The following is a 20,998-nucleotide window of genomic DNA, read 5'->3' as shown; positions in this document are numbered from 1 at the left end:
ATATTTTTTAAATCAAATATATATATATATATATATATATATATATATATATATAAAATATTAAGGATAATAGAAAATAATAGAAAAAGTAAATCAATCAAATAATAATACTTTCAGGGACTTAAGAAAACGCAAAAAAAGAAAAAATTTATCGCTTTTTACCGACAATCTAGATGACTTTAATGATTAAAATAAATATATAATACACACTACATATTTACCGTATCTAGGGCATAATGTAATAGTCGTCAAAATAATGTGGTGCCCCCTATGTGATGGATACAGTAAAAATAAATATAAATAGATAATTAAATTTAAGTTAACGCAAAGAGAAACATGCAGATAATAAGAAGAAAAACTAAAGGAGTAGGAATAATAGAACCTGAACTCCACAAAGGCGAAAAATAGTTTCTCCTACGTCCTCGGATAGCCCTAATAATTTCGGAGAAATAGTAATGTCTTTAAACTGTCCTACACTCTTTATTTTTATTGCTCCGAAATTATTAGGGCAATCCGAGGACAAATGGAAGGAAGGCTGTTCTTGACAAAATTTGAACATTGTAAGAAGCACAGGACCTGTTTCATATATAGAAAATATGAAATAAGTACAAGCACTGCACATCGAAAACAACAGAGAAGTGTAATTTCAATGTCAAGAAGAATGCAGAACTGAAATTGAATTTTCATTCTCTATATAGGGTAAACATTTCTTTATCCAAAAATTTCAGTTATACGAGAATAAGGAAGGAAAAATCGTTTTGCAATTTTTTTGTTAAATTAATTTTTTACTTAAATTTTAATTGTGTTAAATTGTTTTTTAATTGTGTTCTACTGGGCTTTTAATTATTTTTTACTGTAATGTACGATTTTCGATTTTTTAATTGTTTTCGTTTTAATTTCTGAAAAGTATTATACGGAAATATTCTATGTATCATATTGAGGTAAACTTCTCTTATTCTTTTACAAATATATATATATATATATATATATATATCTCCTACCTTCCTCAAATCTCCATTACTACAGTATTCCATGGCTAGGACAGGAAGTTCAGTAGCTGGAACATCAAGCTCTCTAGGAACGTCAATAGCCTTAACAACATTAGGATGACTTAAGCGTTTCATTATGTCAACTTCTACTTTCCACCGGTTTCTATGCTTTATTGACACCTGACCCTCTTGGCCAAACCGGAATTCTTTTATAGCAACCATATCATTTGTGTCCTAGGGTAAAAAATAAATTAAAAAATAATAATAATAATAAAATACAAATATTTTTTGAATAAAGTCTTATTAGAAATTCACTTATGTAAAGTGAGTCATATATATAAATATCATATATCGTTTGGTGTATATAATAGCAAGAAACACTGCTGTTAAGTTGTGTTCACTAAACAACAGAGTACAGTAATTTGTTTATTACCATTAATGCTTAGTGCCATAATATCTTGGAACAGTTATGTCAGCTATGAACTGCAATAACATGCAATGCAACATGCAGGCCAGAGGTTATTTTTAAATATGTGAAATATTTATTTTTATTTTAAATATTTTTAATTAGCTATTTTAGGTTGCAGGGCTTAAAGAGGATTAGAAAAAAAAAAAAAAAAAACAGATGATTATTTTTATGATCAAGTTTTCTTTTTCAACTAAGGTATATGCAGTGCTTCTACTGCCTTACAATTTAAAACAGCACAAACTTATGTAGAAAAATAGGATGCAGTTATCCAAAGATATAGGATTGAAAGGACATAATGGACAGGACAAATAAATGTTCAAAAGGGTCCCATAACAGGCAACAAAAGGCTGTTCTTGACAAAATTTGAACATCATAAGAAAGACAGGACCTGTTTCATATATAGGAAATATGGGATAAGTACAAGCACTGCACGTGGAAAACAACAAAGAAGTGTAATTTCAATGTCAAGGAGAATGCAGAACTGAAATTGATTTTTCATCCTCTATATACAGTAAACATTTCTTCATCCAAAAATTTCAGTTATGTGAGAATAAAATCTAGAGCTCAGAATTGGTAATGCTATGTAGATACATTAACAGCCTTTTTATTAGATATGTATGTGTGTAAAGTACACATTGTCTTCACCATATCTAGCCATCAGTCCACACATAATAATGTGGCTCACAGTGGATGGATTTTCATAAAATTTTATATTTGGCTCTTTTTGACAGATCTGTGAAGCCATTCCAAATTTCATTAAAGTAGGTAACAGAAATCTGTAAATTATTATTTCTTTGTCCATCTGTTCATGTGTAATAAGTCAATTTTCAGTGGTTGGATTTTCATGAAATTTTATATTTGGCTATTTTAGAACATGTCAAGCCTTTCCAGATTTCATTAAAATCAATAGAAATTATTAAATTATTATTTCCAACAATTATTTTTTTTTCATACATATTACACAGGTTAACCATATACTGTAGACTCAAAGTACTGGATATTGTTTCTTGCCATATGCTGATTGGAGGAATGAATGGGCAATATGACTGATGCACAGTTCTCAGTTTGCATATAAAAATAATTGCTTTGCGTTCATTTATAAATCATGAATTATTACTATTTGGTAAAGTGCCTGAAAGGTAACACACTGCATACCTCAACTAACTTGTGTTCTATTATCCCGAGGAATATTCCATTTTATAAAATTTTTTATTCTGAGCCCTAGTTGTAATGGCTCTTCATTACATTTCAATTACGACTCAAAGCCCTCAAAATACACTAACTTAAAATATAAATGAAAAACTCTTAAAAATACTAAGTATTAGCATTAGTAGAGGCATATGATTTTTCACTTTTTGAAGAACACTTTAAAAGTGTCTTTTATATCAAAAATTTAAACTACATATATCCAGTATTTGCATGTGGTTAGACTCATGCTCAACATGATTGTTCTTGTTAGCATTAGTAGAGGCATACAATGCAAGAAAGCAAGCTTATGCAGCTTCAGCAAAAAAAAAACTGCTCCCATTTCACCCCTCCGTTCGTTTCAAATACCTTGTCCAGCTCAGCCTTAAATTTATTTAGGCTATCAATTTCCACAACAAAAAGATGGAAGTCTGTTCCACAAATCAACTACCCGCTGGCTAAAGGCAGACTTCCACACATCTATCCTACAACTGTCTTTCCTCAATTTGAATTTATAGTGATTATTCTGAGCAAGAGGAAGAATTCCGTCAGCATTGAGCATGCTCAAACCATTCAAGGCTTTATAACCTCAATCAGATCACTTCGCAGGTGCCTAGTCTCCAGACACTGTAATTTGCAAAATTTAAATCTTTCTTCGTAAGAGCAACCCTCTTATGTTAGGTATTATGCACTGATCATAATCAGATCTCCTTGCAGTTGCCTAGTTTTCAGACACTGTAATCTGCAAAACTTAATCCTTTCTTCATAAGAGCTACCCTTCATTCCATTTACTAATCATGTTGCCCTTCTCTGTACTCATTCCAACAGCTCTACATCCTTCTTAAAATGAGGCCTCCAGACCTGTATACAGTACTCAAGGTGTGGCCTGAGCATTGCCTTATACAAGTGGATAATCACCCTGCTAGAAAAATTCCTGTATATCATTGACAAGACACCATGAGCTACTCTTGCAGACCGTACTGCTCAGAAAACTTCATATCTGCCTGCACAATTACCCCCAGGTCCTTTTCATTCTCTACCACTGTCGGTGTAGTACCACAGAGTTGATACGTTACTCTGGGGTTACTGCTTCCCATATGTAGTACTTTACATTTGTCAATGTTAAACTTCATTTGTCACCTCTCAGCCCACCTGCTCAACTTTTCTAGATCCGGTTGCAGCAGCGTACTGTCATTAGTGTCCTTTATAACCCTGACAATCTTTGCATCATCTGCAAACTTGGACATTAAGCCTGATATACCATCAGCAATATCATTTATAAATACAGAAAACAACAATGGACCCAACACTAAACCCTGAGGGACTCCACTAATAATATTAGCCCACGAAGAGTAGTGTCCACTGATTACCACTCTCTGTCTTCTCCCACTCGACCATCCCTTTATCCATAGCAGCAATTTGCCTCCAATGCCACACTGCTCCAATTTGTGCAGCAGTCTTCCATGTATTATTAAATTCTTTCAAAATCATAGCAAAATGTGAAGGGGGAACATTGCTTTTTCTATTCATGTAATTATTTTGATGTTTTGCTTAAAATTTCTATCTTGATTGGCATGAAAGCATAAAAATTACGTCAGCATGCACTTTCTTCTTAGTTGTTCTTCTTAGTTGGTACCACATTAAAACAATGATTTTTTAAATCATTTTCTGCTGATTTCAGAAATCACTTAATGGTGTTTAAAATGTGCTACATGAACACATATTTAAAATTTTTTGATGTAACCACTGCAGGGTTAAAGGCTGCTTGCACAAATTGCATTTGGATTGATATAAGAATCCCTTATATGAGAAATTTGGATGACAAAAAACTAATGAACAAGAGTTATCAGTACTTGTCCACAATGTGCAATCAGAAGCCAATTCACATAATAGCCAACAAAAATAAAGTTTTTTGTTTATATTGTGGGAGTGGCTACAAAAAAAAGTCAATGAATATTTATTGAGTAATTAAACAGACTACTACTGTACATTTAACTTTGCAATTCCCCTTTAGAGGGGCAACTGCAAGGTTATAAATAAATGGTCTTAATGTGAGCATAATGCTGGCAGCCACTGCAGAACAATTCAACCACTGTCTTGTTTCAGGAATTGCGATTAAAGACCGCCTACTATCTGATAAGGGACCAATATATCCTCAAGTGGGTCATAGGATCCAATTATTAATCTGCCATTTATTTCAAAAGATGAAATAAATGACAGATTAACCTTTGCTATTTCATTTGTTTAAAATGCTATACAATACCAAGGCATCTGTTGGTAGTGTGAAGTTAGTTCTGTTCTGGGCATTAAAGCCACTGCATTTACTAAGCCGATTAAATCTAGCTGGCTACAAACTAGACAGAATAAGAAAGCTTCCTACTTTTCATAATTTAAACAAAGTAAAAGAAATAAATTACTCACTGCATTTCTCCAAAGAATTACTGTACCAAATCCTCCAGCACCAAGTATCCTCTCCTTTCTCCAGGATCCTAATCCTGTGACTTCTTTACAGTAGGTCATTTCTTCATACTTTATCTGACTATGGAATTAGAGAAATTATCCAAATATAAACTTTTAAATATACTGTATATAAAAAAAAATTCAAATCATATAATTCCAATTAAAAAAAAATTCATAATAACATATGTTAATAAAATCATCCACATGTTTGGACATATACTATCTTTTTAAAATCTTTAATTAGATGTTAATAAACACTCATTCTAAGTTACTGGTTCAACACCTATTAAGCAGTTCAACACCCTTGAAGCAATTCACCTATTATTTCATTTGAAATTAGAGTATGTGAACTAGTATAAAAATAACGAAATGCTTAAAGTGCGGTACTCACCTTGAATATAATCTGCAATAGTCTTATAATGGTGATAGCGGTTTGGTAGAACCAAACTACCAAGTTTGGTTTTACCAAAACCTCCAACACTCGCACGTACTACCACTATAATATTCTTAGATCGGGACAAGCTGGTACAGAACTCACAATTCATGCCCAAACCCACAATCACACTCCTTTAATTGACTCCGCTATCACCATTATAAGACTTAAAACCAGCCACAAAATTCTTCAATATGAAGCCCTCATTATCGAATGGTTTCGACACAACACTAATCTCAACATCCTAAACGCAAAACTTCCCTTTCACCTTTCCTCGGCTTGGAATCTCTCACATCTGAGATTCCCACGTGTTCCAAAGAGCATCACGAGAGTATAGGAAATTCCTTAAAATACAACAGACATTACTTCTCACTTAACACTGCCAACTGAAGATGTTATAACTTAACGAAAGTCTGTCGTCACGACTATTGGCATTATCAATTCCTTTATGTTCCAGATCAACTACTTTATGACAACCAGGGACGGAGTAGTGCCCTTCTGCTTCCTTGCGCTTATTTTAAAAATTCCGTTAAATTAAATCTCATCCCACCTTAACATTAACTTAACCATTCCACCTTATATTTAGCCATCAGTCTTTTCATAAAACTATTGCACTTTAAGCATTTCGCTATTTTTATATTAGTCTATTATCACGGTACTATAAGAATTCTATAACTTTATACTTGTGAACTAGTATTAAATGAAATACAGTCGAACTTGGTTATAACGAGCATCAAGGGACGGACAAAATTTTCTCGTTATAACCGTTACTTGCTATATCAATGATAGTGGAGATGGGGAACCCCTGGGGCCATTAAACAATGAATATCAGTAATGAGTTAAATCTACTTCCTATTTTTTTAAATTCTCAATAACTTGATAAACAGATAGATTCAAAAAACAAAAGAATTATTAGAGAGAAAAAAATATAAGTATATACCTACATATTATTTGTATTAATATGCTTATATATAAACTACAATACACTTAATTAAACACAATTTATTTATTAAACACAATTTATTTGTCTGTATTTTTAAACCCATACACTTAATACTAAACACAATTTATTTCTCTGTAATTAAAATAAAAAACTATTTAATAATAATACGATTTCAATCAGTCTTTATTTATGAATCTTAAAACTTGATGTTTTAATCTTGATGTTTGTTTTAAAGATTTCACTTTGATATTTCTTAAGTTTCCCCTTAAAACACTCAACGCATTAAAATTTTCATTACTTGCCTCAGTTCCTTCAAAAAAATTTACTAATGTGTCCATTGTACCTTGAGCTTGTGAGATTGTTGGCACTGATTTTGATTCACTTTCAACTGTCATCATATCATCATCACAATCAACATCTTGACCATCGTCGTTGTTGTCTTTGTTGAGCACAACATCTACAATGTCACTCTTTGTAGGAAGACCACTAGTTAATAAGTTGTCATTGACTTGTACAAATTCATCAATGTTATCTGTATTAAAACCTACAATGTTGTTACGTACAACCATTCAGATAATGGTAAATTGTTTTCTTCGTTTCCAGCTTCTTCACATACAATTTAAATTTAATTTCAATTTCTTGAAGCAATTCAATATGGTTGTAGAAGTAACATTGTTCCACGCATCATTCAATAAATTTATAGCATCCAATATCGATATAGACTTGGTAAATGTCTGTTCTCGTTGACTGATCAGATGTAGAACTAGAAATCTTTTATAAAATCCTTTCAAGCTCTTTATTACACCAATGTCCATTGGTTGTAAAATTGATGTCACCACATTAGGAGGCAGAAACACTAGCTTAATGTGGACAAATTTATTAAATTGAATCTGGGGATGTGCAGGAGAGTTATCAACTAACGATAAAATATTTTTCTTCTTTTTGAATAGCTCCTTATTCCAATCATTTATGTATTCCCGAAAAATATCCAAAGTCATCCAAGCTTTCTTGTTTGCAGTATAATCCACAGGAAGTTTCCTTATATTTTTGAAACACTAAGGTTTTAATGATTTTCCGATAAAAACAATTTTTTTTTTTATCAGTTCCTGTCACATTTGAACATTGAGCACCATCAAAAGAGCCTTTAATTTTTTCCATCAACACATTTTTCCCCTTTACATTTAAATGTATTGTCAGGTATCAAGTTATAAAGTCCTGTTTCATCAGCATTGTAATAGTAATAGAGCCATGCGATGCAAGAAAGCAAGCATATGAGCTTATGTAGCATCAGCCAAAAAAAAAAATTCACACAACCATTCCCTCTAAAAGTTTATCCAGTTCCTCCTTGAATTTATTTAAGCTATCAACTTCCACAATGACAGATGGAAGTTTGTTCCAGCAATTAACCACCCACTGGCTAAAGGCAAATTTCCACACATCTAATCTACAACTGTTTTTCCTCAATATGAAATTATGCCCTCTCAGATTCATAATCTGAGCAAGCGGAAGAATCTCATCAGAATTCAGTGTGCTCAACCCATTCAAGGCCTTATACACCTCAATCAGATCACCTCGCAGGTGCCTAGTCTCCAGCCGCCACAATCTGCAAAAGTTAAGCCTTTCTTGATAAGAGAATCCCTTTGTTCTCCTCACCAATCTTGTTGCCCTTCTCTGTACATGCAACTCTACATCCTTCCTAAAATGAGGTCTCCAGACCTGTTACACAATACTCAAGGCGTAACCTGACCATTGCCTTATACAAAGGGATAATCACCTTTTTCCTACTAGCAAAATTCCAAATTCAGAAACCGGTGCCATCAAAGGGGGCACCATTAAATTTCTTTTAAATTTGGATTTCACTTCCTAAATTATTTTGTAGTGTTTCTCTAACAGTAGTTTATTTTCATGTTTAGTGCTGTTTTATATGATAAATTCACTTTCACTCTACTGGCATACATTTTATTTTATTTTATTTTCACCCTACATTTTATTTAAGTTAAATACATGCAACATGTTGTGGTTTTTGCATGTTTGCTGCCACTGATGTCTGCTTTACCATCTTTATTTTTTACTTTCATTTTATATTTATTTTTGCTGTATATTCTTCGATTCATTCGGATATAATTTGAATTTTATATATATATATCCCAAGTATGTAAAATGCATAAATTAATAGTTAATTAATAGCTCAATTATAATAATTATATCAAATTTAATATATATATTAATCGTCAATTATTATTATTATTAGCCATATGGTGCAAGGAAGCCTGAAGCTTATGCTGCACCAGCCAAAAAAAAAAAAAATTTCTGAGTTACCCTGAGAAAGAGAGAGAGAGAGAGAGAGAGAGAAGGAATCATCAAGAAAGAAGAGAAGAATGATGATATCTAGCTCAGGACCCTGGGTATGCCAAGCCCATACTCACCAGATGTGATGGTTGGATTATGGATAGCTCGTTAATTATGGTTGATACATTGAAAGGGTTAGCCCTCGAAAAAGTCCCTTTCAATGTATCTAATGGTCTATAATTAACATTTTAATTTTACTTTTAATGTTATTGATATGTAAGGTTTTACTTTATTTGGCATATATACATTTTTCCAGTTTGCGTTGGGCACTTGCATAAGGCGTTGGGTTGCTTGAGAAGCTATAACTTACTAGCTTTCGTATTATACATTATAGCCGGCTTAACTTTGTCTATTATTGCACTATTAGAACTTACCACTACTACTAATATCTTAAATTATATATATATATTTCATTTCTTTTATCAGTTTCATCTATATCCTTACCAATACCTCTTTAAATTCACATAAGCTTCCAGTTTCACAAGGTGGAAGTTTATTTCAGCAACCAATTAATCCTGGAGTAAAATATAGGTTATACAGGCATCAGTTTAATTCATAGCCATCTACCAAAGCAGTTAAATTGGCATTGTTTTAATTACATCGCATATTGTGAATATCTTCACAAGTTTCCATAGTATTGCACTACCTCAAATAAGTAACACTTCACCAGTGAAGAAGACTTATGTTACTTATTCTCGGCAGATACCACCACCCAGACAGCACCGTTTCAAAGCTTATTGGATTCTCATTGGTGGGTGGGCAGGTACTCTAGTGTTGCAATAGTGACAACCCAGTTATGAAGTATAACTCCACAATATGAGAGATGCCTGATGATGTGCAGTAGTACAGGCTATAAAGTATTTTAGAGCAAGAGTAAAATATGAGATATAATTAAAATGATGCCAATTTAACTACTTTGGTAGATGGCTACGAATTAAACTATGCCATTGCACTAACCTATACGTTAGTCATTCTACCATGTAGCATATAATGGGTCATTCTATCCATTGTATGGGTAGAATGACCCATTATACCATGTAGAATGAATAAGTCATTCTACCATGTAGCAGGCTCTTGCCCTAAAATACTTTATAGTCCTGGAGTAAAGATATTTTCTTTTATTCAGTTTTCAATTTTCCTTTCTTAATTTCAATCAACTGGGAAAAGCATAAAACTTCCCATTACAAATTTAATTTCATGATGAAGAAAAAATTAGGGGAATGGAGCATAACATTTTAACGTTTTTTATATTATTACTTAAAGCAAATTTAACCTACAGCTAATTGAGAAAGTTACACTTGCTTTCAGTGAGGAAATATCTGGTAACAAAACCAAAAGCTGATAGCTAATCATCATTGTGCAAAATTTTATGAAATACAAATTTCATGTAAAATAGGTGACAGACTGGATGTCTGCTATTTACATACTCTAAAATGACTAACAGTCAGAGAACATATCATCCTCTCTTTTATTATTATAAAAATGATCCTTCTACTTTTGAATTTCTTAAAGCTAAAGACAAGGGAAAGAAAGATAAAGAGGAATTCGGGCATATGCTCTACTGAAGTACTCATCATCCTCATGAAAGAACTATCTGACCTTCTTTTTACTGAAATTATTCCTCCCCTCATTTAAGATAATATATCAATAACTGGTCATGCAGTAGACAATTTAAAGATCTCTGCTCAAGTCACGAATTTCAATTAACACTAAAAAATGATGTACTTAATATAAGCTATACTTACTTTAAAGCCTTTGGTTTATAAATAAACCAAAATAAATCTGAATATGCACAACTGTTCTATCAATAAAGTTTCCATTTTTGGAATCTATTTTGACAAAAGATCTTGGTGTCTGCTCTGAAAAAAGCTATTTAAAAATTGAATATTAAGAATGTTAAGATTAATGCATTGCATTGGGTATGAGTTTTTAGAAAAAATCTTGTCTGTGACTCGACTCCATGCCATAATGAAATAAGTAAAATTTTGTATTCTTTCTAATCTCTTAATTGGTACTGAGATTGAGACTGCTGCTGCTAACACTAATCTTAATGGCATCCATTAAATAGAATATAATATTATTAAGTGGATTAATGTAAAATCTGGAATTTAGTACACCAGATGCAGAATGCAAATTTATAGAAACTAACTATATCCTCATCAGCTCATTCAAACCAGAGTGATGAAATCTTTTATTAAATTATACAGATCAACATGGAATATCCTTTCACTCTGGAACAAAACTGTATAGCATACGCCCCATATAATACAAGAACAAAACCAAAATTTATTTCATTATGTAATTATGAAACAGAATATATCTTTATTTCTCAAAAGGAATTATAGGGAAAATGTTATTAAGCTTTTCTTGACTCCCTAAAATTAATCTCCTGAATTATTTACAATCTTGCAGTGCATTACCACATACCTTGTGTTATCCTTAAGCGTATACATTTTATATTATATTTTTGTGTTTCCTGTAAAATGTTTATCTGCATTTTACTAGAGAAACAATGAATGCTATGTGCTGCTTATTTTTCTTCAGTACATAATTAGTTTTCTTTTTTTCCCCCTTTATATGTACTTGTTAGCCCTATCATGTAAAGTTAAAAAAAAAAAAAAAAACTCCTCATGCCAGTGTGCTATCTGTGGTTCATTGATTTCTAATTTTGTATCCTTACCAATAACTAAAGATATTTATTTATTTATGAAAAATATTTGAAAGGACAAAGTATCCATATCACTAATAGAAGTTGTAGCCCAGCAAACCTTAAATAAATAGCCAGATGAGGAAATATCCCAACATTGTTCAAACAATGCTTCAACTTTAAGTTTAGGTATTTGCAGTGTCAGGAATGTCACTCAATTTCTAAATATTCCACAGAAGACAGCTCTAAAAGTTACAAAGCAAACGTTAAGGCTACGTTTGTATAGGATCAAATTACTCAATCAGCAACTCCAAATGATCATATAAGTATAAATATTTTGTGAACATTTATCAAGATCACAAATACTGTACTAATGTAATGGGCAGATAAAGCTTATTTCTAAATTTGTGGTATTGTTACAACACCCACAAATCTGTCATTTGGGGACAGGAAAACCTCTCATACTCACGTCAATACTCCTCCTCATGAAAAAAAAAGCTACTATATGGTGTGGCTTTATGTTGTGATTCCTGATTGGTCTATATTTCTTAGAGGAAGAAGTTAGTGGGGTTCTTAAAACTGTTACAGTAACAGCAAAAAAAGAATACCTGCCAGGATGTTGTTTTCCTTGAATTAGATGAATGAGGCATCATTGACAAAACCATAATGCAGAGAGAGATGGAGTACTACCTCACTTACATTGAAGTGTACAGTTTTCTCAAGAATGCATTTGGCAATAATCTCATTGCCCAGAGTTTTGATATTATGTGAGCTCCACAAAGCCTCACTTTGAATTCTTGTGACTTTTGGCTATGAGGATTCTTGAAAGGATGTTTACAAAACCTAGGCTTTGAATTTATTAGAAATTAAACATCCAATTTAGAAGTGTCAGAATCCAAATACTGATCCAGAGTACTTTAATAATTCTGTCAGTAATTTTTGTTTTTCAACTAGGCTTAATATTGTAAAATGAAGATGGCAATATCAAATAGTGCAATGAAATCATAAGATTTTTCTGAAACAGAAAAAAAAAAAAAAAACCTACTGTTCCCCTCTTTCTGCAGATATTAATCGTTTAGCATTCAAGTCTGTGCTCTCAATAGATAGACAATTATTCTAATGCATGCTGGATAAAGGAAAAATTCTAAATTCAGTTTATAATTCTTTTTCCTTCTTAGTTTATGCTCCTGGCTCAGCCACCATTTAATACAGTGACGATGTCATCTTCATTAATTTTATTATCCCCTCCTTCCACCAAGCCATAAACCTCAATCACATCCCTCTCTAAGGTAATTACTAAACACTAGATAACACAGTTGAAGTCTCTCCTCATATGAGTACCCAATTCTCACCTAGTCTGCAGACACCGAATTAGTTGCCCGAACTATTTTTATGGATTAGTGATATCTCTCACATCCAGTACACTGAGATCTGATTTAGTATTAGTAACGGCCGCATGGTGCAAGAAAGCCTATGGCTTATGCTGCACCAGCCAAAAAAAAAAAAAAAATCCGAACAAAACAATGATAAAAACAAAAAATAAATAAAATAAATAACTAAATAATAATAATTAATAAATAATAAAAAAAATAAAATAAAATTTAAAAAAAAAAATAAATAAATAAAATAAAAAGAAAATTAAACCTATCATCCTATGCACTTCCCTTACCCGAAAGTACTATCCAGATGACCTTTGAATTTCCCCAAACTGTCGGCCTCTACCACCCATGAAGGCAACTTATTCCAGTAATTTATAACTCGCTGGCTAAAATAAAACTTCCTGCAGTCCAATCTAAACATTTCCCCCCATAACTTGAATTTATGTCCCCTAGTTCTAGCATCATTTATAATCTTGAAAATTTTGTCCTCATTTATTTTACTGATGCCTCTCAGAGCCTTAAACACCTCAATCAAATCTCCTCTAAGGTGTCTAGTTTCCAAACTCTGCAACCCACATATTCGAAGTCTTTCTTCATAAGGACGCCCTTTTGCCGATCTCACCAGGCGAGTTACCCTTCTTTGCACCCTTTCAAGAAGCTCGATGTCTTTCTTTAGGTGCGGTCTCCATACTTGAACACAGTATTCCAAGTGTGGTCTAACATAAGCCTTATATAATGGGATTATCACGTCCCTATCTCTACTTGCAAAAGTTCGATAGATCATCGATAGGACACCATGGGCCTTCCTTGCAACCTGTTTACAATGCTCAGAGAATTTCATGTCTGACCGTATCGTAACACCCAAGTCCCTTTCCTCCAGTACTGGGTTTAGTTGAACTCCACCAAGTGAATACGTTTTTTTGGGATTACCGTTTCCCAGGTGTAATACCTTACACTTTGTTGGATTAAAGCACAGCTGCCATTTTTCTGACCATTCCTGAAGTCTATCTAGGTCTCTCTGAAGAATCCCAGCTTGACAGTGATCATTAACTACTCTACCAATTTTAACATCATCTGCAAATTTAGACATCACGCCCTCTATCCCTTCATCAATGTCGTTTATGAAAATTAAAAACAACAGTGGTCCTAATACTGATCCTTGGGGAACCCCACTTCTTACATCAACCCAATCTGAGGCATAGCCATTTATCACAACCCTCTGCCTCCTGCCCTGAAGCCATCCTTCTATCCATCTAAGGATTTTCCCAGTGATTCCAACCTGTTCCAGCTTATAAAGCAACCGCTCATGTGGGACTGAGTCAAAAGCTTTGCTGAAATCTAAATAGACAATGTCGAAATTATTCCCTAAATCCAGCTCGTGAGTGACCCTTTCGAAATAGCGAACCAGATTTGTTAAACATGATTTTCCCTTTACAAAACCATGCTGAGTATCGTTGAGAATTTCAATTCGATCCAAATGATCCTGAATTCCACCCTTGATCATTGCCTCCATGATTTTCCCTACTACTGAAGTCAGACTGACAGGTCGATAATTTCCAACTTCACTTTTAGAGCTACCCTTATGTATGGGAGATACATTTGCACTTTTCCAATCCAAGGGAATCTCCCCAGAGTCTAGTGATGCTCGCATAATTAGCCTCAATGGTTCAATGCACTCGCTTGCCGCCTCTCTTAAGATTATAGGGTATATTCCATCAACTCCAGGAGCCTTACTGGTCTGTAGGCTCGAAAGTTTTTTCATTAAATAATCTTGCGAAATTTCAATATCCTTAATTACATATTTTTTAACTTCGCTCCCACAATTTCCCATTGCCACAAAAGGCTTTTCATTTGTAAATATCGATGCAAAATAACTGTTGAGTTCATCTGCAACGGCAGCTGGTGTATTTATTACTATCCCCTTTCCCTTACGTAAAGGTCTGATCTGGTTTGTCCTGCTCTTCTTGGCATTTATATATGTGAAGAATTCTTTATCCCCCCTCTTTGCTCTGTTTGCTAGTGATTTCTCATAAACTGCCTTTGCCTGTCAAACCTTTTCTGTGGCTCTATTACACATCACCTTGTAGCTGTTATAGGCTTCAGTACTTTTTATTGCTCTGTAACCTTTCCATGCCACCTTTTTCTGCTCAAGTAATGCGGCAACTTCACTATTCATCCAACTTGGAACCCTTCTCGTGGAGTATTTTTTTAATGGTATATACGAATTCAAAGCATCTGTGATTAATGTTTTAAAAGCGTACCACAGTTCAATTGTATTCATTCTCTGCGCGATATCTACCCAGTTAATAGAGGCCATGTAGTACCTTAAGGCATCGTAATTTCCTTTTCTGAAATTAAAACCCATTCCTTTGCCTTTTACTTCTGCTACCTCTCTCGTCATCATCCACCGTAGAACTCCGTGATCACTTCCTGCTACTGGTTCCTCTACTGTCAGCCCTGTTATGTCATCTGATTCATGTGTGATGATGAGGTCTAGGATATTCTTTTCTCTAGTACTTTCCCTGACATGTTGATACAAATAACAGTCATCTAGTTAATTTAAAAATTTTGTTCCCCATGTCGAGTTTCCTTCCCATTTACTCCAATCAATTAGAGGCAAATTGAAATCACCCATAATAAGGCATTGACGCTTACTTGCCCATTCCATTTGCATGTAGAGGCTTTTGTCATAATCTTCACAATCACCAGGTCTGTAGATTACTCCTACTCGAATTATACCATTGTTTCCAACTATCTCACACCATACAGACTCTGTACTAGAATGTGAAATGTCTGAATCCGGGAAAGCTATCGTCGCACTCAGGCTGTTTCTGATAAGAAGCATTACCCTACCACCCCTTCTATCTAACCTATCCTTCCTAAATACATTATATAAGCTGTACTGAAACTCATCATCCCCAATTTCCGGGTGGCACGACGTCTCTGTAAGCCCTATTATGTCCGCGTTACTTGTTTTAACCAGCAGTTCGAATTCGCTCATTTTATTGACGACACTTCTAACGTTACTGTATAAACAATTAAGATTTACTGTTCTTGTATATTTAACAACCCTAACACAACCCTTGAAGTTTTTTAGGCTCTCTTCCCTGATATTAGCTACCCGCTCACGTGAAACGTCTTTGCCCCCAGAACATCTAGATAATACGTCCAGTTGGGGTAACAGATAAGAACTCTTAAGGTATGTGCAAGAGTTACATTGACCAATATTATCAGATAAATGCGTGTCAGTATTACCCACATCCCCCCCCCCCTAACTAGCAGTTTCCCTGAACCTTTAAGTTATCCTCAATAATACTGGTAAAAACTTTTGCACCACCTTTGTTTAAGTATATCCCGTCTCTACAAAACAAATTCCTTCTACCTACAAGTGTGGGCCATGCTGATAGAAATTTCCCCCCTAAAGCCTTGCAGATTCCTTCAAGTCTTGAGTTAATCCACAAGGCTCTTAACATATAATCCCTCCTATCGTGTCTGGGCAGAATTGCAGACACAGACATTATGGCCTAGCTCGTGACATTTCCTCAGCATGGTCCTATATTTTTGCAACAAATCGTCAGATCGTGTATGTTTAATATCATTTGTCCCCACATGAATAATAATATTTTCTTTACCCCCTTTAAAATCTGACAATCTGTTGGTGACATCATCAATAGTTGCTCCCGGCAGACATACCCTGGTTCTGCTCCACCTATCTTTATTACAAAAAATATTCCCTGTTTCCCTGACAATGGAGTCTCCTAATAAAACAATGTCCTTTTTAACCAGAGTAGTTTGCACTTGGTTTTTCTGTTTTGAGGCTCGAATCGGGTGTGCATCACTTGGTAGATTGCTGGAGTTTTGAGTCCCTGACGAGCTCCCAGATGCATTAATTTCGAGGGCAAGCACTCGTTTTTTCAGGCACTCAAATTGTTCCATCAGTGCACCAAATTGTAATTTAAGATCGGTGCACTCCTTACATCGATCACAAAGAAAAGAATCCCCATGTGAGGTAGGATTAGTCACCAGGTCGACCTTGGAAAACATTCCACAGGTTCCACAACGGATTAAATCATGACTCACCCGTAAATCGCCATCTGCTATTTCCGTGTGAGTCACGATACCCTGTGACTCACACGGAATATAATATATTCCGTGTGAGTCAGGGGATAATAAAATTAATCTTCATTAATTTTATTATCCCCTCCTTCCACCAAGCCATAAACCTCAATCACATCCCTCTCTAAGGTACCTAATTACTAAACACTAGATAACACAGTTGAAGTCTCTCCTCATATGAGTACCAATTCTCACCTAGTCTGCAGACACCTAATTAGTTCCCCAAACTAGTTTTATGGATTAGTGATATCTCTCACATCCAGTACACTGAGACCTGATTTTTGCCACATCTTACAATTTTCTACATTTTAGGTGGCCATACTGTAGTAAAAACAAACAAAAAATACTGTATTTATGTATTGTAACTTACTAATTGATCCTACATCAACAGAAATGTTATAAACACTACTTGGAAAAGTATTATATTATACACTATGGCCCAAATAAAATAAAATAAATTGCACCCTTCCAAAATATAACTTCATGTCTCCAGATGTCCCATCTATTTTTGAATCTTTTGAAGAACCCGGTTGTCCTTTTTTTGAGCCTCCATACAGTATTACAAGTGTGGTCTTATAGAGTAATTATAACCCATCTATCTCTCTACAAGAAAATGTTTGATAAATCACTGACAGGCACCATGGGTGTCCTCCTGACACTTATCTACTATGCACACAACTTCACATTTGATGTCATCATAACACACAAATCCCTTTCTTCCTCTACTATTTTTAATTCAGTCTCTACAAGTGTATAAATTATTTTGGGGTGTTTTGTTTCCCAAGTACAAAACTTTGCATTCTTCAGAATTAAAACATAGTTATCATTTATCTTACTATCTCTGAGGCTTATTCAAGTCATGATGAAGGATAACTGAGGAAATTGTAAGACTGTACTTAAAATACTGTGTTCAAGTATGGAGACTGCACATGAAAAATGTGAGGTCAAGCTTCATGAATGGGTCCAAAGACAGGCAATATGCCTGCCTGGGAGATCAGCAAAATGACAACCACACGAGGAAAGATTGAAATATGTGGGCTACGGAGCTTGGTAACTAGGAGATCTAATTAAAGTTATTCCCTGCATCAAACTCATGGGTGACAATGTCAAAATTTGTCAGGTTAACTAAAAAACTGTGCCATTTCCATCTAGATTCTTTATTTTTAAATCACTGCCTCCATGATTTTCCTATTTCAGAAGCAAGACTGACTGGTCTACAGATACTTAGTTCTTGGAACGACTTTTATGAATTGTGATATAGATGTATCTCCCAAATAGAGTAACCTTGAGACCTGATCCTTGCAATTTTCTGCATCTTGAGTAGCCATACGATAGTCATAAAAAAATAAAAAAAAAAACATTTCTATACTTGTAACTGTACAACTAGTACTGTATACAATTTACTCTACATCAAAAGATATATAAATGTACATTTATATATCTGTAGCGTACATTTATAATATCTATATATCTGCAATGTACAATTTATAATACCTATATATCTGCAATGTACAATTTATAATACCTATATATCTGTAACGTACATTTATAATACCTATATATCTGTAACGTACATTTATAATACCTATATATCTGTAACGTACAATTTATAATACCTATATATCTGCAATGTACAATTTATAATATCTATATATCTGCAATGTACAATTTATAATATCTATATATCCGCAATGTACAATTTATAATATCTATATATCCGCAATGTACAATTTATAATATCTATATATCCGCAATGTACAATTTATAATATCTATATATCCGCAATGTACAATTTATAATATCTATATATCTGCAATGTACAATTTATAATATCTATATATCTGCCATGTACAATTTATAATATCTATATATCTGCAATGTACAATTTATAATATATATATATCTGCAATGTACAATTTATAATATATATATATCTGCAATGTACAATTTATAATATCTATATATCTGCAATGTACAATTTATAATATCTATATATCTGCAATGTACAATTTATAATATCTATATATCTGCAATGTACAATTTATAATACCTATATATCTGCAATGTACAATTTATAATACCTATATATCTGCAATGTACAATTTATAATACCTATATATCTGCAATGTACAATTTATAATATCTATATATCTGCAAAGTACAATTTATAATATCTATATATCTGCAAAGTACAATTTATAATATCTATATATCTGCAAAGTACAATTTATAATATCTATATATCTGCAATGTACAATTTATAATACCTATATATCTGCAATGTACAATTTATAATATCTATATATCTGCAATGTACAATTTATAATATCTATATATCTGCAATGTACAATTTATAATACCTATATATCTGCAATGTACAATTTATCATACCTATATATCTGCAATGTACAATTTATGATACCTATATATCTGCAATGTACAATTTATGATACCTATATATCTGCAATGTACAATTTATGATACCTATATATCTGTAATGTACAATTTATGATACCTATATATCTGTAATGTACAATTTATAATATCTGATATATCTGTAATGTACAATTTATAATATCTATATATCTGTAATGTACAATTTATAATATCTATATATCTGTAATGTACAATTTATAATATCTATACAGGGTGATTCACTACCAGTGCGACAAACTTGCAGGAGGTGTAGGGGGCACAAAGACGAATCGGAATCGCATAGTATTGCAGGGTCCGAAATGCCTTTGTCATGCGGTAGAAGACGTTGAACGGGAGGTCGCGTGAACAGCGATCCAGATGGAAGTCAGCATTTGCAAACCGTTTCTGTTGAAGAAACCAAGTAGCAAAAGTCCTCCGGAGTGGATAATCTGCAGGCTCCAATGATTGGACGTGTTGCAGATGGTATGAACTCATGTGGTTTGTTGACAGTATCCTGCATACAGTGGATTGGGAAATACCCAATCGTTGGCCTATCGCTCGAGTACTCGTACTCGGATTGCCTTCTGCAAGACGTAGGACATTCTCCTCGTTGTCTGGCGTCCTCATCGTTCGCTCTTGATTCATGGTACCTCTCGTGAAACAACCAGTTTCACGTAACCTTCTGTGCACACGTGTGAAAATCGTATGATGAGGAGCACGTCTGTGCGGGAAACATTCCTGGTACAAGTGCAGCTCCATACGCGAGGTGCATGTCGGCCAGTTCAACGTTTCAATACTCGTCCATCCTACTGCCTCGGGAACCGGTTCGCAAATGTGACTTCCAGCGGGATCGCTGTTCACGCAACCTCCCATTCAACGTCTTCTACCGCATGACGAAAGCATTTCGAACCCTGCAATGCTATGTGATTCCGATTCGTCTTTGTGCCCCCTACACCTCCTGCAAGTTTGTCACCCTGTATATCTGTAATGTACAATTTATAATATATAGTGAATTACAATTTATAGTGACTCATCCTGTATATCTGTAATGTACAATTTATAATATCTACACTGGACTCCCGCTAGTCCGAACTAATTGGGACCGAGCCCTGTTCGGATTAGCAGAATTTTGGATTAGCCGAATAACGTACCCCAGATTTTAAAATGAATAAGGAGTGAGTGACGTTGATAGCTTGAAGTAATGCTTCAGGAAATCCCAAGCTACCTTTGATGATCATCATTAAATCAGCAAAGCCGAGAGCACTTTTAAAAATATGAACATTTAACAATCTTCCAGTTCATTACAAATGTCAAAAAAAAGCTTGGATGAATGGACAGCTTTTCATTGAGTGGTTTCATAATCAATTTGTCTCAGCAGTGAAACGTTTCAGCAATGAAAATGATTTGTCACCTCGCGCCATTCTCCTCATAGACAATGCGCCATCCCACCCAGACGTTTCCGAGTTTACATCAGGGGATATAAAGGCAGCTTTCTTACTGCCTAATGTAACACCGTTATTACAGCCCATGGACCAGGGGGTGTTACAGTCTATCAAGCTTGCATACAGAAAGAAATATCTGAGGTCCTTGATAGAAGATAACACCAATTCACT

At 34.0% G+C, this 20,998-nt stretch overlaps 1 protein-coding gene across 1 annotated transcript in view; it reads right to left on the bottom strand.

The window, feature by feature from the left end:
- IKKbeta (inhibitor of nuclear factor kappa B kinase subunit beta) overlaps positions 1-20,998 on the bottom strand; it is an 89,104-nt gene that overhangs the window by 57,658 nt on the left and 10,448 nt on the right. Inside the window, exons 2-3 of the mRNA XM_090378587.1 lie at positions 5,065-5,182; positions 1,002-1,223 (exon numbers count right to left, since the gene is read on the bottom strand). Coding sequence (XP_090234713.1) covers positions 1,002-1,223; positions 5,065-5,163 — 321 coding nt within the window. The 5' untranslated portion in view covers positions 5,164-5,182. The remainder of the gene's footprint in view (positions 1-1,001; positions 1,224-5,064; positions 5,183-20,998) is intronic.

Source organism: Mastigoproctus giganteus, chromosome 7, assembly GCF_048544385.1.
Source record: "Mastigoproctus giganteus isolate SK-2022 chromosome 7, ASM4854438v1, whole genome shotgun sequence".
NCBI lineage: Eukaryota > Metazoa > Arthropoda > Arachnida > Uropygi > Thelyphonidae > Mastigoproctus > Mastigoproctus giganteus.
This window is presented reverse-complemented; position numbering and strand designations above follow the sequence as displayed.